The sequence below is a fragment of the Tenrec ecaudatus genome, chromosome 7 (genome assembly GCF_050624435.1).
Source record: "Tenrec ecaudatus isolate mTenEca1 chromosome 7, mTenEca1.hap1, whole genome shotgun sequence".
Lineage (NCBI taxonomy): Eukaryota > Metazoa > Chordata > Mammalia > Afrosoricida > Tenrecidae > Tenrec > Tenrec ecaudatus.
The window spans coordinates 150,558,678-150,578,133 of NC_134536.1; the positions used below are offsets into that span (position 1 = coordinate 150,558,678).

At 41.0% G+C, this 19,456-nt stretch overlaps 1 protein-coding gene across 1 annotated transcript in view; it reads left to right on the plus strand.

Moving 5' to 3' along the window:
- Nucleotides 1–19,456, plus strand: part of F13A1 (coagulation factor XIII A chain) — a 295,105-nt gene that overhangs the window by 259,294 nt on the left and 16,355 nt on the right. Inside the window, exon 13 of the mRNA XM_075554127.1 lies at nt 14,654–14,790. Within this exon, the coding sequence (XP_075410242.1) occupies nt 14,654–14,790 (137 nt within the window). The remainder of the gene's footprint in view (nt 1–14,653; nt 14,791–19,456) is intronic.

The window sequence follows — 19,456 nt, forward strand, 5'->3', positions numbered from 1 at the left end:
CTGTTTTTGAACTCTGCAAGGTCTCATCGCAAATGCTATGCCTCGGGTGTTCCTTTTAGATGCACATGCATCATCTGTCTTTGTGTGCGTGCATGTGCACGTGTGTGCTTAATCTGTGAGATAGTTTATTGTGCCAGCCTGGCCGATAAAACACAAGTGGGATTAATGGAAGGGCGGAGAGATAAGTGGCTTGGTGAGCCTTGCCTTTCTTGTCTCTCACTCTTTAAACATCGGATCAGTGTGCAGCTGCCTTGCTTGTTCTGTGCCTCAATTTAAAGGGCACACTACCTGTGGGATGCCTAACCTGTGGACTGTGTCACTGTAAGTTGTGATCCCTTTAAGACCACACGATTGAAATTTACATCTCCGGAGCTGGGGACTGACAGTTGGTGACCTGGCTGACAGTTGGTGACCTGCTTTGCTGCCTGTGCTGGGATAACCTAGCTCGCTCTATATATAGAGGACTCCCTAGCGACTCTCAAGACTTGAAGGACTGTTAATGTCTCACAACTCTCTCACAGGAGTGAGTTGCACTAAGCCATTTGTACTGCTTTATAATTTAACTGTTCATTTCTTGTATTATATATATATCTGTTTATAAATATATATATATATATACAGATATATATATAATTATCAGCAATCTGGTTTTGTCTCTCTAGAGAACCCTGTCTAGTACAATCTGCTCTTTTAATAACTAAAAAGTAATTATATAGAGAGCCCACCACTCTGAGATAGGATCCATAATCATAACAAAGAAAGTCCTCTATCCAAACAGGATCACATCCACAAGTAAAGGGGTTAGGATTCCAACAGACATTTGAAGGAGACAAGATTTAATTTATGACCCCAGGAAAGAGGCCAGGTGGGGCACCCATCATGGTCATTACCTACTTGGGGAGCTGACTCAATCCTAATCACAGCTGCTAGCCACAGAGAATTGGGGGACAGAACCAGACACTATGTGCTTCACCCATTAGGAAAGCATAACCTGCGTACTCCCCGATAAAAAGCTGGGTTTACAAATGAAGGGTGTAATCCAAGGCAGACATATATCTGAGACTAAAAATGAGAAATCACCATTAGCTGTGTTATCTGAAATTTAATCTGCTCTAAGTATTTTCTTTTTCCTTTATTTTTTTTCAATTTTAAAGGAAATACACACACACACACTCACAAAACCAACGAGAAAAACCAATCTCAGCATCCTTTTTATAGAACCCCACAATGTTTGGGCTACTGGTTATCTTAAAGAATGGTTTCTCTGTCTTTACCCTAAATAGAAAGTGCTACTATCGTCAGTTAATATAGACCCCTGTCTCAAGATACTCTATCACGTTTCACTCTGGCATATGAACCTGATAGCTCCGTAAAAAGTCAAAAAGAAATAATTGGAAGACTTGTTTTTAATTTAGATCTGGATCAACTATAATCATTTTCCTCAACTGGTGTTTTGTTAGAACCTAAGGAGGGAATACTAAAATTTATTCTTTAATGGATTTTAGAAAAACAACTATTTCCAGCTGGAAATGTTACTATTTTTGCTTGTTGGCTGTCAAAGATCATAGCGAATGAAATGTTTAAAGATTAACCCTTTGCAGGCAGAAGGGCCTAGATTTACATGTGGTTCTTCTAACATACTAGCTCTATAACTTGGGCATTTTATTGATCTTCCAACATCCACTGTCCACATCAATAGGGTGATAGAGTGAATGTCATAGGATAAATGTAATACCTGAATTACTAAGTAATTGTTAAATACATGTTATTATTATCATAATCAATATTGAGTCAGGATAAACCAGATGCAATTAAGCCAACTCCAATGTCTGGTGATACCCGGTGTGTCAGAATAAAATGTACATCATACAGTTTTCAATGGCTGGTCTTTTGGAAGTAGAGTTTAACTTAGAAAAACACCCTATTATATGCCATATTTTTAAAGCATATATTTTATATATTTATTTATTTTAATACTTTTATTAGGGGCTCTTATATCTCCTATCACAATCCATACATTCCTCCAATGTGTCTAGCACATTTGCACATATGCCACCATCATCATTGTCAAAGCATTCTCTTCCCACTTGAGACCCTGATATCAACTCCCCATTTATTCCCACTCCCTCCCCCACCCACCCTCCCTCAGGAACTCTTGGTAAGTTATAGATTATTTTTTCCATATCTTACATTGTCCTCACCCACTTTTCCATTATTCGTCCCCCCGGGAGGGGGTTCTAGATTGATCCTTTTGATCGATTCCCCCTTTCTTCTCCTACCCTCCCCTAATCCTCCTGTTATCTCTACTCTCCTTGTTGCTCCAGAGGGGTTTATCTATCCTGGATTCCCTGTGTTTGGGGCTCTTATCTGTAGCAGTGTGTATGCTCTGGTCTAATCTGATTTGTAAAGTAGAATTGAGGTCATGATAGTGTGGGGAAGGAAGCACCAAAGAACTAGAGGAAAGTTGTGTGTTTCATCGGTGCTATACTGCACCTTGACTGGCTCATTTCTTCCTATGTCCACTCTGTGAGGAGATGTCCAATTGTTTACATATGGGCATTGAGTATCCACTCCAAGCGCCCCACCCAATTCACCTTGGATATGATTTTGCTCTGGGTTTTAGATGCCTGATACCTGATCCCATCAACACCTCATGATCACACAGGTTGGTGTGCTTCTTCCATGTGGGTTTTGTTGTGTCTCAGCTAGATGGCCACTTGTTTATCTACATGCCTTTATGGCCCCAGATGCTATATATTTTAATAGCCGGACACCATCAGCTTTCTTCACCACATTTGTTTATGCACAAATTTTGTCTTCCGCGATTGTGTCAGGAGGTGAGCATCACAGAATGCCGTATTATTAGAACAAAGTGTTCTTGTACTAAAGGAGTACTTGAGTTGAGATCCAAATCTAAAAGCAGATATTTTAAATGGGAAGAACAAAAGCAATTACATTAGATGTATGGGAGAAAAAATGAGATGTTACTGATGGATATATGCTTTGTCCTTTTTTCTGATTCAAATAATGGATACTCTTATCTAAAGTGAAAACATGCACATTTCTTCCTTTTTTTCACTTTTGTTTGTTGTCTTCCAGGTCACATAGCCTTATGTGTATTTGCATGGTGACATCATGAATGTGCCATTTGTTGTTATTTTGCAATTGATGTTTTAACAGTTTCATTGGCAAGTAATCCACTCGCCATTCAATTCAATGATTTAAATATATTAAAAAGAGCTTTGTAATCACTACCACAATCAATTTTAGATCATTTCCTTCATTATTTTTTTCTTCATTCTTGTTCAATTTATTGTGAGCACCCCATGACTCCTCAACCTCCCCTGCAATAAGCCTAAGGAATGAATAATATAAATACTGTCTCCATGGATTATTTATCCTAGACTTCACATAAAGAAAATCATACCAAAAATAACAATGATGAACAACCAGGAGGAGAAAACAACTGGACCGATGGTTCAAGGGGTGCATGGGAGAGAGGAGGCAGGGGAAAGGAAGTGGGTGTTAAGAAACCCAAGAACAAGGGAACAACAAGTGATCTAAAATCTATGATGAGGATGGTGTAGGATGCCTGGAAGGGCTTGAACAAGGGAAATGTAACCGAGGGGAATTACTGAAATCCAAATGAAAGCCTAATATGATAGTGGAACGAGAGGTAAGTGAAAGGAAATAGAGGAAAGAACTAGGAGAAAAAGGACATTTATAGAGGTCTAAATAGAGGCATGTACCTATGTAAATATATTTATATATAACTATGGGGAAATAGATCTGTGCACATATATTTGTATGTATATGTTAAGTATTAAATTAACAGATGGACATTGGGCTTCTAATAAAGTACTCCCTTGATGCAAGAACACTTTGTTCTAATAACCTGCCATTCCATGATGCTCACCTTCCCTGACACGATTGCTGAAGACAAAATGGGTGCATCAACAAATGTGGTGAAGAAAACTGATGGTTCCAAGCTATCAAAAGATACAGCATCTGGGGTCTTAAAGGCTTGAAGACAAACAAGCAGTCATCTTGCTGAGAAGCAGCAAAGCCCACATGAAAGAAGCACACCAGCCTGTGTGATCATGGGGTATCGATGGGATCAGGTATCAGGTATCAAAAACGTAGAACAAAAAAATCATATCTATGTGAATGACGGGGAGTACAGAGTGGAGACCCAATGCCCATCTGTAGACAATTGGACATCTCCTTACAGAAGAGTCCCAAGGAAGAACCAAGCCAGTCAGGGTACAGTATAATACCAATGAAACATACAACTTTCCTCTAGTTCTTTAATGCCCACCCCCACTATCATGACTCCAATTCTACCTTACAATCCAGCTTGACCAGTCCATGTACCCAGATACAGATAAGAGCTGGAAATTCAGGACAGATAAACCCCTCAGGACCAGTAAGGAGAGTAGTAATACCAAGAGGGTAAGGGAAAGGTAGGAGAGGGGAATGAGTAACCTATCACAATATTCTACATATAACCCCCTCCCAGGGAGATGGACAACAAAAAAGTGAGTGGAGGTAGAGATCAGTCAATGTAAGCCATGAAAAAATAATAATAAATGATAAATTATCAAGGGTAAATGAGGAAGAGAGGGTGGAGGAGAGAGGGGAAAGAATGACGAGCTATACCAAGGGCTCAAATAGAAAGAAAAGACTTTGAAAATGACGAGGGCAACATCTCCACAAATGAGCTTCACACAATGGAAGATGGATGGATTGTGCTAAGAGCTGTATGAGTCCCCAATAAAATTATCTTTTTAAAATCACCAAACCCACTTATTTATTTTTTGGGTGGGGAAAGAGATGTATTTTCCAGATTCTCTTTAAGTTAGTGGTATTTATGTAACTAGAGTCTGCAAAATGACACCAAAATCAAATTCACTGCCATTAAGTCAATCCTGACTCATAGTGATCTTATTGGACAGAGTAGAAACTCCTTGTAGAGTTTTAAGACTCCTTGTAAATCTTTAAGGGATCAGAAAACCTTTTTGTTCTCCTGTGGAGTCGCTGGTGGGTTCGAACTGCTGAGCTACCAGTTACCAACCCAATACATAACCCGCTGTGCCATGACAGTTCCTCTTGGTCGATGGAATGAGAAGAAAATAATATATGCCATTTCAAAAAAAACCCAATGACAACAAAATAAAACACAGAAAAACCTCACTCCAAAAGAAAACAGATGATAATAGAAATTATAACAAACTAAAAATGAGTAAAAAGGAAAAACAAATGATAATATTTCAAAGGTTAATCTTAGTATGCTTGTCATAATCCACTTTCCAATCTACTCCGGGGGCAAGACTATTCACATCCTGAGTTGTGTTCAGCCAGCTTGTCTAGAGAAACAAATCCACTAATACTCCTTTATGTATAAGAAAGAACTTTCTATCAAAAAGTAATTATATATCAAGAAGACATAGCAGCCCTGTCCAACTCAAGTCCATAAATTCAATGCTTGTCCATAAATCGCTCTTCAAACTCCTGTAGCTGCAGGCTTTTGGCATAGAAAAGTGAAGCAGGATTATCACAGACCAGTGGGTGCAAGGAAATATGGCAGGGTGCCCACAGCTCTCAGGGTCAAGTAGCCCACCTGGGGCTGCCCTTTGAGGTATACACAGTGTCTTAGTAGGCTGGAAAGCAAAGTGGCAGAGAGAGAGGGAGAGAGAGAATTTTGGTCATCTTACTGTTATACAAATAGTTTATGATACCAAAGAGATGTCATCAGGCTGCAACCTGATTGACATTTCGGGTTCCACCCTTAGACAGGAGTGTCTAGTTTTGCATACTCCCTAGTCACAGGTCTGAGAGAATTCAATGGAGGTTTACATAATCTGAACGGGGACTCAGCAAGTGAATTTTGAGCTTCACTGTCATCCATGGTCTTCTGCAAACTAGGGGCTTAGAATTTAGCTACACTACAATTCCTTCCTCTGATCTTGTATTTTATTATTTACGGTCCTTGAATCACATGGCATAGCATGCTCTTTCCCACAAGGACTTAGCTGATGCCTCACTTAGATGGCTGCTTGGTTTAAGACAAACTTCGAAGAACCTCAGATAGTATTCTTTCTGGTATCCAGGTACCATCTGATTTCTTCACCCCATCCATGTCTTCAATGGTCACTTCATGAGGGCAAATATTGAGCAGACTCCATCATAATAACTAATTTATTCTTAGATTGGAGTCTATGATTAAATGTGAGTTCAAACTCCATTTGTATATCTAAAGGTTCTAAAGTTCCCTGGCCTACTTTAAAGGCAGCTTGATCTAACCTTCTCTGCATTTCTGAAAGACTCTATTTTTTAAAAAGCTTTATGAGAGCAAAGCAATCAGAACTATTACTAAGAAGAGATGGAATGATTTCTACAGAATGAAAAAGAGGACGCTGTGCAGGTTCCTAAGAGAATTAGATGCAAACAGACATTTTCACCCCAAGTGGTAATTATGATCAGCATTTCACAGACACGCCATTGCTTAAAAAAGTGGGTAAGCTTCATTTTTTTAAAGAAAGGGGAGCAGGACTCACTGCACTTAATTTCATAAAGCAGAAGAATGTGTTGTTTAAAGGGCTTTTTTCACTAGGTTTGATTTGAGTTTCCAAAGTTGTAAAGTTAATTATCATCTCAGAAAATATAAATTCTGGGTCCAGAAGACAAAATGTCAACAACAACAACAGCAAAGTATTCTAAATCTTTGTTAATCACAGAAGGAACACACGACAACCTGCAAAGGGTGCGCCTGCTTCATCTACTTACCCTTTACAACCTTCTCCCCACTCCATGATCAGGGACCCGAGTCCATGTTTGTAAGCCAATGCCTGCAGCTAACTACAGTGATGATATCTAGAAGCAAGCCTATTAGGAAAAGCACATGAAGTTATCCTAAAAGGCTTCATCTTCTAATTCTATTCATATCTTAAGCCTATTTATAAAGGCTTACACACAAGGCACAGCCTTTGAAATATGTAGAGTGCTCTATCACTGTCATCAATGACCCAGAAGGAGGCATATGGCTGTCCTATGTAGAACTAGCTGAACGGTGTGGAAAGGGTTCTGAACCTGGAGTCTGTAAGACTTCAGGGATCAGAAAATGAATCCCTTGATCTTGTGTTTGTTACTACATAGAGGGAAAAAGCAAAAAAAAACCTTCAAAGTTGGACCAATATGCAGCATCATAATAAGCAGAGAAAAAGTTTGAAGTTGTCAAGGATTTCATCTTGCTTGGATCCACAATCAATGCTTCTGGGTAAATTGCTGCACAAGACCTCTTTAAAGTAAGGAAGAATCGGGATGTTACTTTTGGTCAGGTGTGCCTGACCAAAGCCATGATATTTTCCATTACCTTGTATGCAAAGAAGAATCCATTTGAATTATGGTACGGGTAAAGAATTTAGAAGTACCACCAACTACCAATCAAACAAATTTGTCATGAAAGAAGTACAGCCAGAATGCTCCTTAGAGGTGAGCACAGTGATTGTTTGTCTAACATACTGTGGGCGTGTTATCAGTACCTAGAAAAGGACATCACTCTTGGGAAATTAGAGGGGCCATGAAAAGGAGAAGGCCCTCCACAATATGCATTGATACAGTGGCGGCAACAATGGGCTCAAAGTCAAGAACAGTTTTGAGAATAGCAAAGGCTCTGGCAAAGGGTGAACATAGGGTAGCTATGAGTTGGAATGACAGATTCTTTAGGGAGCAGTAACTCTTAACTTGTGGTAATTGTAAGTCACCGAGAAGGCAGATGCTCCAAAATATTTTCCAGAAAAAATAAAAGTAATCATAGCAGATATTTTTGCTAGAAATATATCTGCATTAGCCTGTTGTTTTTAATCACCAAAGGAATCTAAGTTTCTTTAATTTTTTAAAAAAGATATATTGAACACATTTAGGAGCTAAACCATGTAAAATCTGCTAATTATATATTATTCCATGATTCTTATATCAGAATTAATACAGCAGCAGGACATCTGGAAAGAAAGTGAAAATTTCTGTCTGTCTCTTCCAATGCTGTGTCCACACAAGTGATTTTTTTCAATCTGGAGCAAATTTTTCCCCAAGAAACATTTCATAATATCTGGAGAACTTAATGATTGTCTCTACTGAATGTTACTGGCATTGAGGACTAGAGGCCAGAATACTGGGTAACATCCTACAAATGCACAGAACAACTCCCCACAACACAGAATGGTCTTTCCCAAAAGGCCAACAGTGCCTAGGCTGAGCAACCCTATGGGCTCCATTCCAGCCTTCAAGGTGAACTAATCTATTCACCTCCCAAGTCAAATAGGGTCAATCATCCATAGGCCACACAAGAAATTGTTGTTCATGTCCCAGTTTGGCAATTATTCAACCAGTCCCCACCCCGTGAAGCCTTATTATGCTCAGTTTTATCATTATGGCTCCAAGTTCTACTTCCCAGCAATTGGAAATCCTCCTTCCTTCCCACTTACCATTTTAGACAGTATAAAAGATTTGGGGATTGTTTGGATTTTGGTTTCTCCAGTTTCTCTAGCATCAATGTGTTAGAGTGCTACTTGAGTTTCAGTCGGGTCATTTAGTAATTTCACGTCACTGTATAAATCACATGTTCCCGAACAATTTGTTTTCTCAAGAGTGAACTCCTGCCTCCTACTTCTTATAGGAAGAACTATTATCATTGTCTTCTCAGGTTCCATACTGCTACTAGACTCATTAAGACCCTGTAGGGCAGGGTAGAACTGCTCCTGTGAGTTTCTGAGACTTTAACTCTTTACAGGAGTAAGAAACCCTGTCTTCCTCCCTCAGAGCAGCTCGTGGTTTCAAACTGTTGACCTGGCAGTTAGCAGCCCAATGCATAACCACTACACTACCAGAGCTTCAAGTTACTTACAGCTTATCAAATCCATCCATGGTGTTGCTGTGAGGCTTACTCCAGGCAAGATGGTATTAGGAGGGGTGCTTTAACTGATCATAGACTTTGCCTCTTCAGATTCCTATTGTTGTTTGCTGTGAGTTTAGATGACAGTAGTGTTAAAAATTATCCTGGTGATTCTATTGTGTGTCCAATTGAGAACCACTGGCCCAAGTTTTACTGAACACCATCTCTGACAGAATACAAGAGTAAGTCAATCAGTATTGCTGTTAGGGTTCCCATGCATATATGCTCAGGTTTATTCCAAACCAAATGTGTTTAAACATGTCTCTGAAATCAATAGATAGCTGCACACCAGCTTTCTCAGTAATGCACTGCCTTAGTCTGCTAATGTTTGGATTGGATTTTTTTTATCATCTTATTGGGGGCTTGTACAATTCTTATCACAATCCATACATACACCCTCTGTGTCAAGAACATATGTACATTCGGTGCCATCATCATTCTCAATGACAAAACAATAATAATTTATGAATTACAAAGGGTTCATGAGGTAGGGGGGACGGGGAGGGAGGGGGAAATGAGCAGCAGATATTAAGGGCTCAAGCAGAAGGCAGATGTTTCAAGAACAATGATGGCAACAAATGTACATAAAATAATTTTTTTAATCCAATCCAAATAGTTATTTCCAAGGGATCTGTTGTACCAGTTCAATTCAAGGCAAAGATCAACTTAGAAGGTAATAGCAATTGTGTTTGGGCATCCCAAAGGGTAATTTTAATAGATGTTTTTGGAAGGACACAAGATTACCAGGGTTTGTTATGATGAGGTTTTAAGAATGTGGAAAACAAAGGCGGGGTGGTGGTGAGAATCACATCACCGTGAATGAGGGAGAGTGCGTGATGGGGACCCAATGCCCATCTGTAGACAGCTGGACATCCCTTCCAGAGGGGTCGTGGGGAGGAGATGAGTCACTCAGGGTTCAGTGTAGCAACAATGAAACTCAAAATCTTCCTCTAGTTCCTGAATGCTTCCTCCCCTCCCAATTATCATGACCCCAATTCTACCTTGCGTACCTGGTTACACCAGAGGATGTACAGCGGTGCAGTAGGGATCTGGAAACACAGGGAATCTAGGACGGATGAACCCCTCAACACCAGCGGTAGGAGTGGCGACACCGGGAGAGAAAGGGGTGTAGAAAGGGAGAACCAATCTTGGAGATCTATGTGTAACCTCCTCTCTGGGGGATGGGCAATGGGGAGGTGGGTGAGGGGAGAGGCCGGGGAGTGTAAGATAAGATATAATAATTATTTATAAACTATCAAGGAACCAGGATGAAGGGGAGAGCGGGGAGGGAGGGAGGGGGGGGAGGGAAACCGAGCTGATTCCAGGAGCCCAAGTGGAAGGTGAATTATGAGAATGACGAGTGCAATGAATGTATAAGGGTGCTTTGCTCAATTGATGTATTTACGGATTGTGATAAGAGCAGTATGAGCCCCAATAAAAACATTTATTAATTAAAAAAAAGAATGTGGAAAACCACATTGGTGAGAAAATGTCCAGTAAGGGGTAGAGTGCTAATCACACGGGGTTCAGTTCAAAACCATGAGGCTCTTGGCTGAGGCCACGGGCTCTTGTCAAGAGTTAGTCTTGGAACCCTATCTCAGGTCACGCTGACTCAGATCCACTCAACAGCAGAAGGTAGGAAGGGCTGGGTGAATTTATAGCAACTCCAGCAGTAAGTCCATTTCCAAATAGTCAAATTAACTGAGCTAATAATTATGAAACAAAAATATATTTTTTGAAAGTGGCTAAATTACAATATGAAGAAAGCAAATTCTCATGAGCATTTCAACTCTAATAAAGTATAAACTGTAATGAACAGACTTCACCACAAATGTCTCAACGTGTGAATTGCTTTATGTGAGTTTTCTCAGTATACCTGTTTCAAATGAAGGAAGTGCTATTACTATTACCTTGTACCCAAATTACCTAGAACTTATACAAGTGCATCCATTTGGTATGTACAGCCTCGAACAAACAAACAAACAAACAAAAATCCTTTTAAAGTTGCCTAGTCATTCCCAACACATTGTGTTGGTGTTGTGAAGATATACGGTTTCAGGTGTGTTGAACAGAGTTAGACACAGCATAAGAACTCATAATAATAAGAACCCAGTACATAGACTATCCCATAGAAATATTAGTTTTAGACATACAAGTTTTAGAGATAAGAAGATTGAAAATCAGGAATGCTCAGTAACTTACTCAAGGCCCCACTGCTGATTAAGTATTGAAGCTGGCATTCATCTCTGGCCATTGCACGTCACACACTGCCAAATAGGCATTTTAAATCCCATAAGGACCAAAGGAACCCTGGTGGTTTAGTGGCTATGAGTTTGGGCTGTGATCCACATGGTCAACAGTTCAAATCGCCTGCAGCTCCATGAAAGAAAGACTGGACTTTCTACTCCCATAACAGTCACAGTCTCAGAAACCGACGGGGAGTCACTATGAGTCAGCATTGACTCAATGGCAGTGAATGAGTGTGAGTTAATGGCCAATAGCTGTTATCTTCTCATCCACAAATAGCTTCTCTCCCTCCTGGACCCAAACGTGGCACCAAATTAAAGTCTCTTTTGCCTTAGTGTCCTGATTCATCACTCTTACGTTCAGCAGGAAGGACCTCCACTTTGGGCATAAAAACAGGCTTCAGGGTGCACAGTGTAGCAATGATGAAACATACAACTTTCCTCTAGTTATTAAATGCCCCCCCCCAACTATCATGATTCCAATTCTACCATACAAATCTGACTAGACCAGAGGTTGTACACTGGTGCAGATAGGAACTGGAAATACAGAGAATCCAGGACAGATGAACCCCTAAGGGCCAGTGGTGAGAGTGGTGATACCAGGAGGGTGGGGGGAAGGTGAAGGAGAAAGGGGAAACATGACAAGGATCTACATATAACCTCCTCCCTGGGGGATGGACAGCAGAGAAGTGGGTGAAGGGAGATGTCAGACAGTTTAAGATTATGAAGGGTTCATGAGGGAGGGGGAAGCAGGAAGGGAAGGGGGGAAATGAGCTGATACCAAGGGCTCAAGTAGAAAGCAAATGTTTTGAGAATAATGAGGGAAACAGATATACAAATGTGCTTGACACAATGGATGTGTGTGTGGATTGTGAGAAGAGTTGTACAAGCCCCCAATAAAATGATTTAATTATTTTTTTAAGTTCATGGAAAAGCCTGTAAATAGTTCAAGGTCTATTTGTTGACCTTTAAGAGTGTTTTCCAGTCAAGTCTGATGAGGTGCCACACCCTGGCCCCAAAGTCTATTTTTGGTACTCCCTTGGGACTTCCTTGCTCTGCTCCCCTTGCTGTTCTGTTACATGCCCTTAGTGTTTTGCCTCAGTGTAGTCGGATCAAATTGGGTGCAATTCCCTCACTGTGTCTCCAGTTTTGTACCCTGTAGGTCTATGGGTCACTGAGGGATGCTGTGTCTCATAGTGGGGTTGGCCACTCTCTGTGCATTGGCTGCTTTGAGCAGGGATATGGTCCTCAAGGCTTGGTGGGCCAGGATGTGCTCTCCTTTCTCTTCCTTTCCCTTCATTTGCTCCCGTGTTCTCTGATCAGACATGCCCCTCCCCCTGAGCTGTAGCTTCAGTGCTGTCCTATGAAGTAAATTCTTCTTGGGGGAGAGGCAGCTGTCCATGTAGTTGGGATTTCTCTACTGATTCCCTGCTTCTTGCTGGTATGTTGCATTCACATCTTGGAGCACCTGGTTGAAGTCTGGTCCCTTTCCCTGTTTTCTTTTGTTGCTTTGTTTTGCTCTGTTTTGTTTCCGTGCATATTACTATCTCTGCAGGTCTATCTAGATAAGATAGGCTGGATAAACAATGTGGAGGAGAAAACAGCAGGACCGAAGTTTCTGGGGGGACATGAGAGAGGGAAAGGTGGGGGAAAGAAAGTGGTATTAACAAACCCAGGACAAGGGAACAAGTGATCCAAAATCAGTGGTGAGTTGGGTTTAAGAAGCCTGGTAGGGCTTGATCAAGGGCAATATAACTGAGAGGAATTACTGAAACCCAACTGAAGGCTGAACATGATAGGGGGACAAGAAGAAGGTAAAAGGAAACAGATGGAAGAACTAGGAGGCAAAAGGCATTACCTATGTAATTATATTTATATATAATATATTATATATAATGCAGGCATATACCTATGTAAATATATTTATATATGATGATGATGAGAAATAGATCTATGTGCATATATTTATAGGTTTAGTATTAAGGTATCAAATGGACATTGGCCTCTACTCAAGTACTTCTTCAATGCAAGAATACTTTGTTCTTATTAAACTGGCATTCCATGATGCTCACCTTCCTGACACAATCACTGAAGACAAAGCGGGTACATATGCAAATGTGGTGAATAAAGCTGATGGTGCCTGGCTATCAAAAGATACAGCATTTGGGGTCTTAAAGTCTTGAAAATAAACAAGCAGTCATATAGCTGAGAAGCAACAAAGCCCTTATGGAAAAAGCACACCAGCCTATGTGATCACGAGGTGTCAAAGGGATCAGGTATCAGGCATCAAAGGACAAACAATGTTATCATTGTGAATGAGGGGGAGTGCAGAGTGGGGACCCAAAGCCCATCTGTAGGCACCTGGCCATCCCCTTACAGAAGGATCGCGGGGAGAAGATCAGCCAGTCAGAGTGCAGTGTAGCAACAATAAGCATACAACTTTCCTCTAGTTCTCAAATGCTTCCCCCGCCACCACCACCACCACTATCATGATCCCAATTCTACCTTACAAATCTGGCTAGACCAGAAGATGTACACTGGTACAGATAGGAACTGAAAACACAGGTAATCCAGGACAGATGAGCCTTTCAGGACCAGTTGTGAGAGTGATAATACTGGGAGGGTTGGAGGAAAGGTAGGGTAAAAAGTGGAAACTGATGACAAGGTTCTACATATAACCCCATCCCTGGGGAACAAACAACAGAAAAAGTGGGTGAAGGGAGACGTTGGAAAGTGTAAGACATGACAAAATAATCATAATTTATAAATTATCAAGGGCTCATGAGGGAGGGGGAAAATGAGGAGCTGATACCAAGGGCTCAAATAGAAAGCAAATATTTTGAGAATAATGAGGTCAATAAATGTACTAACATGCTTGACATGATGCATGGATGTATGGATTGTTATAAGAGTTGTATTAGCCCATAATAAATGATTTAATTAAAAAACAGTTCATGGAAAAGTTCAATTAGATTTTCATTCCATTTTCCACAAAATTTTTGGGAAAAAATTCCTAGCATGTTAAAAGTGAGAATGTAAACGTTCTCTGTAGTGTTTTCTACCACTTGGATTCAGAAATCTCCCATGTCCTAGCAGGGAATTAGAACCCCAACCAAAAGCAAAGTTCACCAAGTGGCCTTCACCATAAAAATCTGTTGATACAGCAAATGCATTTCCACCTCCTGCTGATGAAGAGCAGTTGGTGGCCAAGCCTATTAACCTACACTCTAATTAGATTGATTTTTATAATGAGAAAAGGAGTGTGATTCTAATTAGTAATTTTTCATCTTTTTCTCAATAGGTATCCCCTAGTCAAAGCAATAATTCTCTGCTATTGCTAAAAATGTAGTCATCCTGTATACCATGAACGAAAGTAAAGCTGGTTAAAGAGATAAGAAAGCAGAACGAGGTTCAATTGTTACTAATGAGCTACATTCTCCCCTCATTCCTTTCTTAGACCCGTGGTGCTAAAGTGATTGGTTTGGACATGGTTGTGACAGTTGAATTTACCAATCCTTTAAAAGAAACTCTGAAAAATGTCTGGATATACCTGGATGGTCCTGGACTGATGAGACCAATGAAAAAGATGTTCCGGTAAGGATGGGTTCTTCCTCTCATAGTTCTTCCAACACTAATAGCTAATCTTCCATGAAAATCTATGAGAAGCTGCTACCTTAATGGTGGAGCATGGAGTAAAGATAGATCTGACTATCATTTGATCATTAAAACCAAATTTACAAGGTAGGTACTATTCATATAATGGGTAATATTCATATTCTGGCTAGCTGATTCCAGAACCTAGCGCTCAGTCATTGTGCCAGTGACCAGGTGCCCTCAAGTCAGTTCTGACTAATGATGACCTGTGTGTGTCGGGGTACAACTGTGCTCCATGGGGTTTTCAATGGCTAATTTGTTAGTAGTCAATGCTTCCTTCAGAAGCACCTTTGGGTAGATTCAAACCTCCAACTTTTTGGTTAGCAGCTGGATATGTTATAATATCTGTATCATCCAGGGATTGTATCATGCCTCCTTGTACATGAATTAATCTAAGGGTTATTAAATTCCTGCCATGTGTCAGATATTGTGCTGAAAAATGCCTCTTTTTTATGAGGTGCTTTCTTTCCAACCCCACCTCACAGACTTTGACAACCTAAGCACCTTCCTCTAGAACCGTTTCATTCAGTAGAAAAATGTTGAGCAGAATAAGATCTAGACTTTGTTCCCTATTCAGGGGATCAAATACTGTATCAAGCTCTGTAAAAATAAGAATTAAACTAAACTCTTCTTACTAGCACCATCAAATTATGTCCCATACAAGAGGTACCCCCCAAAAATGGGGTCTTTTTTGAAAGTTATTTATTTATTTGTTTGTTTGCAAAACAACCTTACCACCTTCAAAGTACTCTCCATTACACTTAATACATCTGTTAAATCTGCAATTCCATTTTTGGAAACATTTTTCCAACTCATCTGTTTGGATGGCTGACAGCACCTCCCTAGTTTTTATTTTTTTCTTCACTTCTTCTACATCTTCAAATCACTGTCTTTTCTCTCTTCGTTCATCGAAACAAGAAGACATTACATGAAGTGAGGTCAGGTGAGTACGTGTGGGAAACAATAGAGGCATGCTGTTTTTGCCAAAAATTGGTGCTCTGAGATGGCTGTGTGAGCAGGTGCATTGTTGTGTTGGCAAAACCAGTCCTCTGTCTTCCACAAATCAGATATTTTTGTCATACACTGTTATGCAATCTTTTCAGAACCTCTAAATAGAAAACTTGACTAACAGTCTGACCTGGTGGAACAAATTCCCAATGCACTATGAGTCAACATTTGGGAAGTTGAGGGATATCCAGAACGAAGTTTGTCACCAATCGACATTTCACCTTTTTTGAAATGAGAAAACCACTCGTACACTTGAGTTTATCCCTTAGCACTGTCCTTGTACACTGTGTTCAACATCACAGCAATTTCTGTGGCATTTTTCCTGAGCAGGAAAAAAATCTCACAGCCACACACTGTTCTTTTAAATCAACCATCACAGAAAATGAGGTTTGAATGCAACTGCTTTTACAAAACCATTCTCACTGTGACCAGAGAGAACCTTACCAGACAACGCCATGGGCGCACTAACTCAGAGCGAGGTGCTTGACGCTCACTGAGCCTTTTCCCACTATTGACATATTCACCGTGCTAGTTATTCACAGAGAGTCCATTGCCCAACAAGACAGCCCATTCCATGGTCAGGTAGTTCTAAATGTCACAAAGCATATTTTCTACCTTATGATCATAGTCCTAATGTTGTCATCAGGACCTAAGCAGAAGACCCATGCTATTTCTCCTCACAGCTTGCACATGTTTGAAAACAGGGGCCTTGCCTACGTTGAATAATATATTTTTTAATCTTTTTATTAGGGGCTCCTACAATTCTTATCACAATCTATGCATATATCCATTGTGTAAAGTACATCTGGACATTCATTGCCCACATCATTCTCAAAACGTTTGCTCTCCACCTAAGCCCCTGGCATCAGCTCATTTTTTCCCCTCCCTCTCCGCTCTCTCCTCCCTCATGAATGCTTGATAATTTATCAATTATTATTTTGTCATATCTTGCGCTGTCCGAAGTCTCCTTTCACCCACTTTTCTGTTGTCCATCCCCTAGGGAGAGGTCACATGTAGATCCTTGTAATCAGTTCCCCCTTTCCAACCCACTCTATCCTCCTGGTATCGCCACTTACACCACTGGTTCTGAAGGGATCACCGCCCTGGATTCCCTGTGTTTCCAGTTCCAATCTGAACCAGAAGATTCACGTTGAATCTTCTATTGGGCACCAAACAGCTGCCCTGACTCCATTCCTCGACTAATGGGGTTCAGTTCCCTCCTCCTACACACTCCAGTGTGTCAGTGCTCCCCTTCAAGCCATCAGACTGGAATGGATCCCAATCTTTGAGGTGTATTACTTTCATTGCTACCACAAATAAGTCCCTGTCAGATTCAATCAATCTAGCACACTTCCTGTGGGGTGACCTTGTAATACCCTGAAAAGAAGGTGACGGGCTTTGTTATCTTGAGAAACTGCTTTTTGACCAGCTATGTTAAGAACTTTCCCAATGCCCTTCATGGAAGCTACCTCTCACTCTTGGACCTACGGGTAGACAAGGGCAAAGCCTTCCCCACCCTTAAACTAGAGATAGCCCGCCAAGGGCTCTCTGCATTTCTTGCAAATTACTGAGCTCACAGCTTCGGATTCACCACTTACCAGTTGCCTAATGCTGGTTGATGCAATCAGCAGAGAAAACAATCTGAGTGCTTTAAAGAAGAACGCAAGCACAAAGCAAAGCAACCTTTCTGTGCTAATAGGAAAGTTGTAGGAAGAGAGAATTAAATTAGAAATCAACCTCAGCTAGAGGGAGAGGTCAGCACAGAAAGCTTTCTTCAGAAACGACAGCCTCAGCCGCCCAGTCTTGCCGCTTCCCACTCTAATCAGATGCAAGATTCACGTGGGCAAAGTAAAACACATTCCTTCTTTCAAACAATCCCCCTGCTGTATCCAGGTTTTCCTTCTCAAACAGGGCACCACAAGCTGCTATGAGTCCTGTGAAGATTTCTAGAATTCTGCATTCATCACATGCCAGCACATGAAATGGGACAGTCTACATGTTAAACAAAGATGACACCCCACTCAGAACAATGGCCCACCGTTGGAGAGGGATAGCACTTAAAGTAGGTTGAGCCTCCTAGGCTGTACTTATTGTTTACATCTGACCTCTCCAGTGTGGGAAATGTCCCCTTTTTTCTGTAAAAGAATAGAAAAGGCTAGTCCCTACACGAACACAGGCAATTGCCCTACCCTCACTCTGGTGTAGGCACTGTCCGTAGTTATAACCAAATCACAGATCTATAGCAGAGGACAGACATAGTCCATGGCTGATGGAAACCCAAATCCAGAGGGAAACCTTTCCCAGATAAAGGAAGCTCTGTTTTTCATAACTGCTTTCTGTGGTGTCCACTCCAATCCACAGTGGTCCTGTGTGTATCAGAGTGGAATTGTGCGCTAAAGGGTCTTCTATGTGAACTCTTCCACCCAGCCTTTTACTTGGCAGCTAAACCTGCTGATTGCACCGCACGGTGAATGCACCACCCCAATGCATCAGAAACTCAACAATTCAAAAGAGTATGTTATAGGAAAATATATAGATAATATAGAAAACATGTTATCTGGGCTAAATGAGAGACTTTAGAGCCCACCTTATTTGCTCTGTGCAATCCTGACTCAGGCATGCGCACACACACATAGCCACACACACACACACGTTAGAGCTAAGACATATAGGCCAGCCAGCACCCCTTCAATGGTGCTGTGGAGATCAGATCAAAGAAGGACAGATTCATTTAAAAACTTCAACCCCTGAAAGTGCAATTCTGTGTAAAGAGAACATATTTCAAGACTGAAATATTTTTCAGTGTTTCATTCCAGGAGCCCTGCTAGCATAGCGGGTTAAGAGTTGGGCTGCTCAGCTAACCACGAGTTCAATAGATCAAAACCACTAGCTGCTCTGTGTGGAAAAGATGAGGCTTACTACTCTCGTAGTTAGTCTCAGAAATACACGGGGGCTCTTGTACTCTGTCCTATGGAGTCACTGTGAGTCAGAATCAATTCAATAGCAGTGAGGTTACACCGCTTAAGTAATCAAGGAAATCATTAATCTCACATTCCAATCACACTCCCTAATTGAGGGGAGCTCATGTGCAAAACAAGGGGCCTGGGCAGGCTGAGCTGTCAAGCAGGGAACTGAAATCTGGAAGACGATCAGCAAAATCCATATTGGACCTTCTTCCTGCTTAGGGGCTCAAGCCAACTGTCTTCCAAGATGCCTTATGACCCTGCTCCCTGCTGCTTCCTGCCTGCCTCAGATGCTCCCAGATTCTGCTGCCACAGACTCAGCTTTTTCATTTCTGCATTTGATACTTCCAGAACATCAAATAATTTATCTTCCAGATTCACTTTTCCCTTTAGAAAATGATTACGTTCAAAGAGTTATTTCAAGAGAAAATTTCCCTGACTTTGTGTATTTGGTTTAAACTTTCAGTTTCCTGAGTAGGACTGAGATGGGGGGTTAGACACCCAGAGGACAAACCCCAGGTAGTTTCAGTTTATTGTAATAATAATCCCATTTGCCTGCGTGCATTCAAGATGATGAATGGCTGGGATAGCCTGATGGCTCAGCACATTACTGAGAATCATTCATCACAACATCT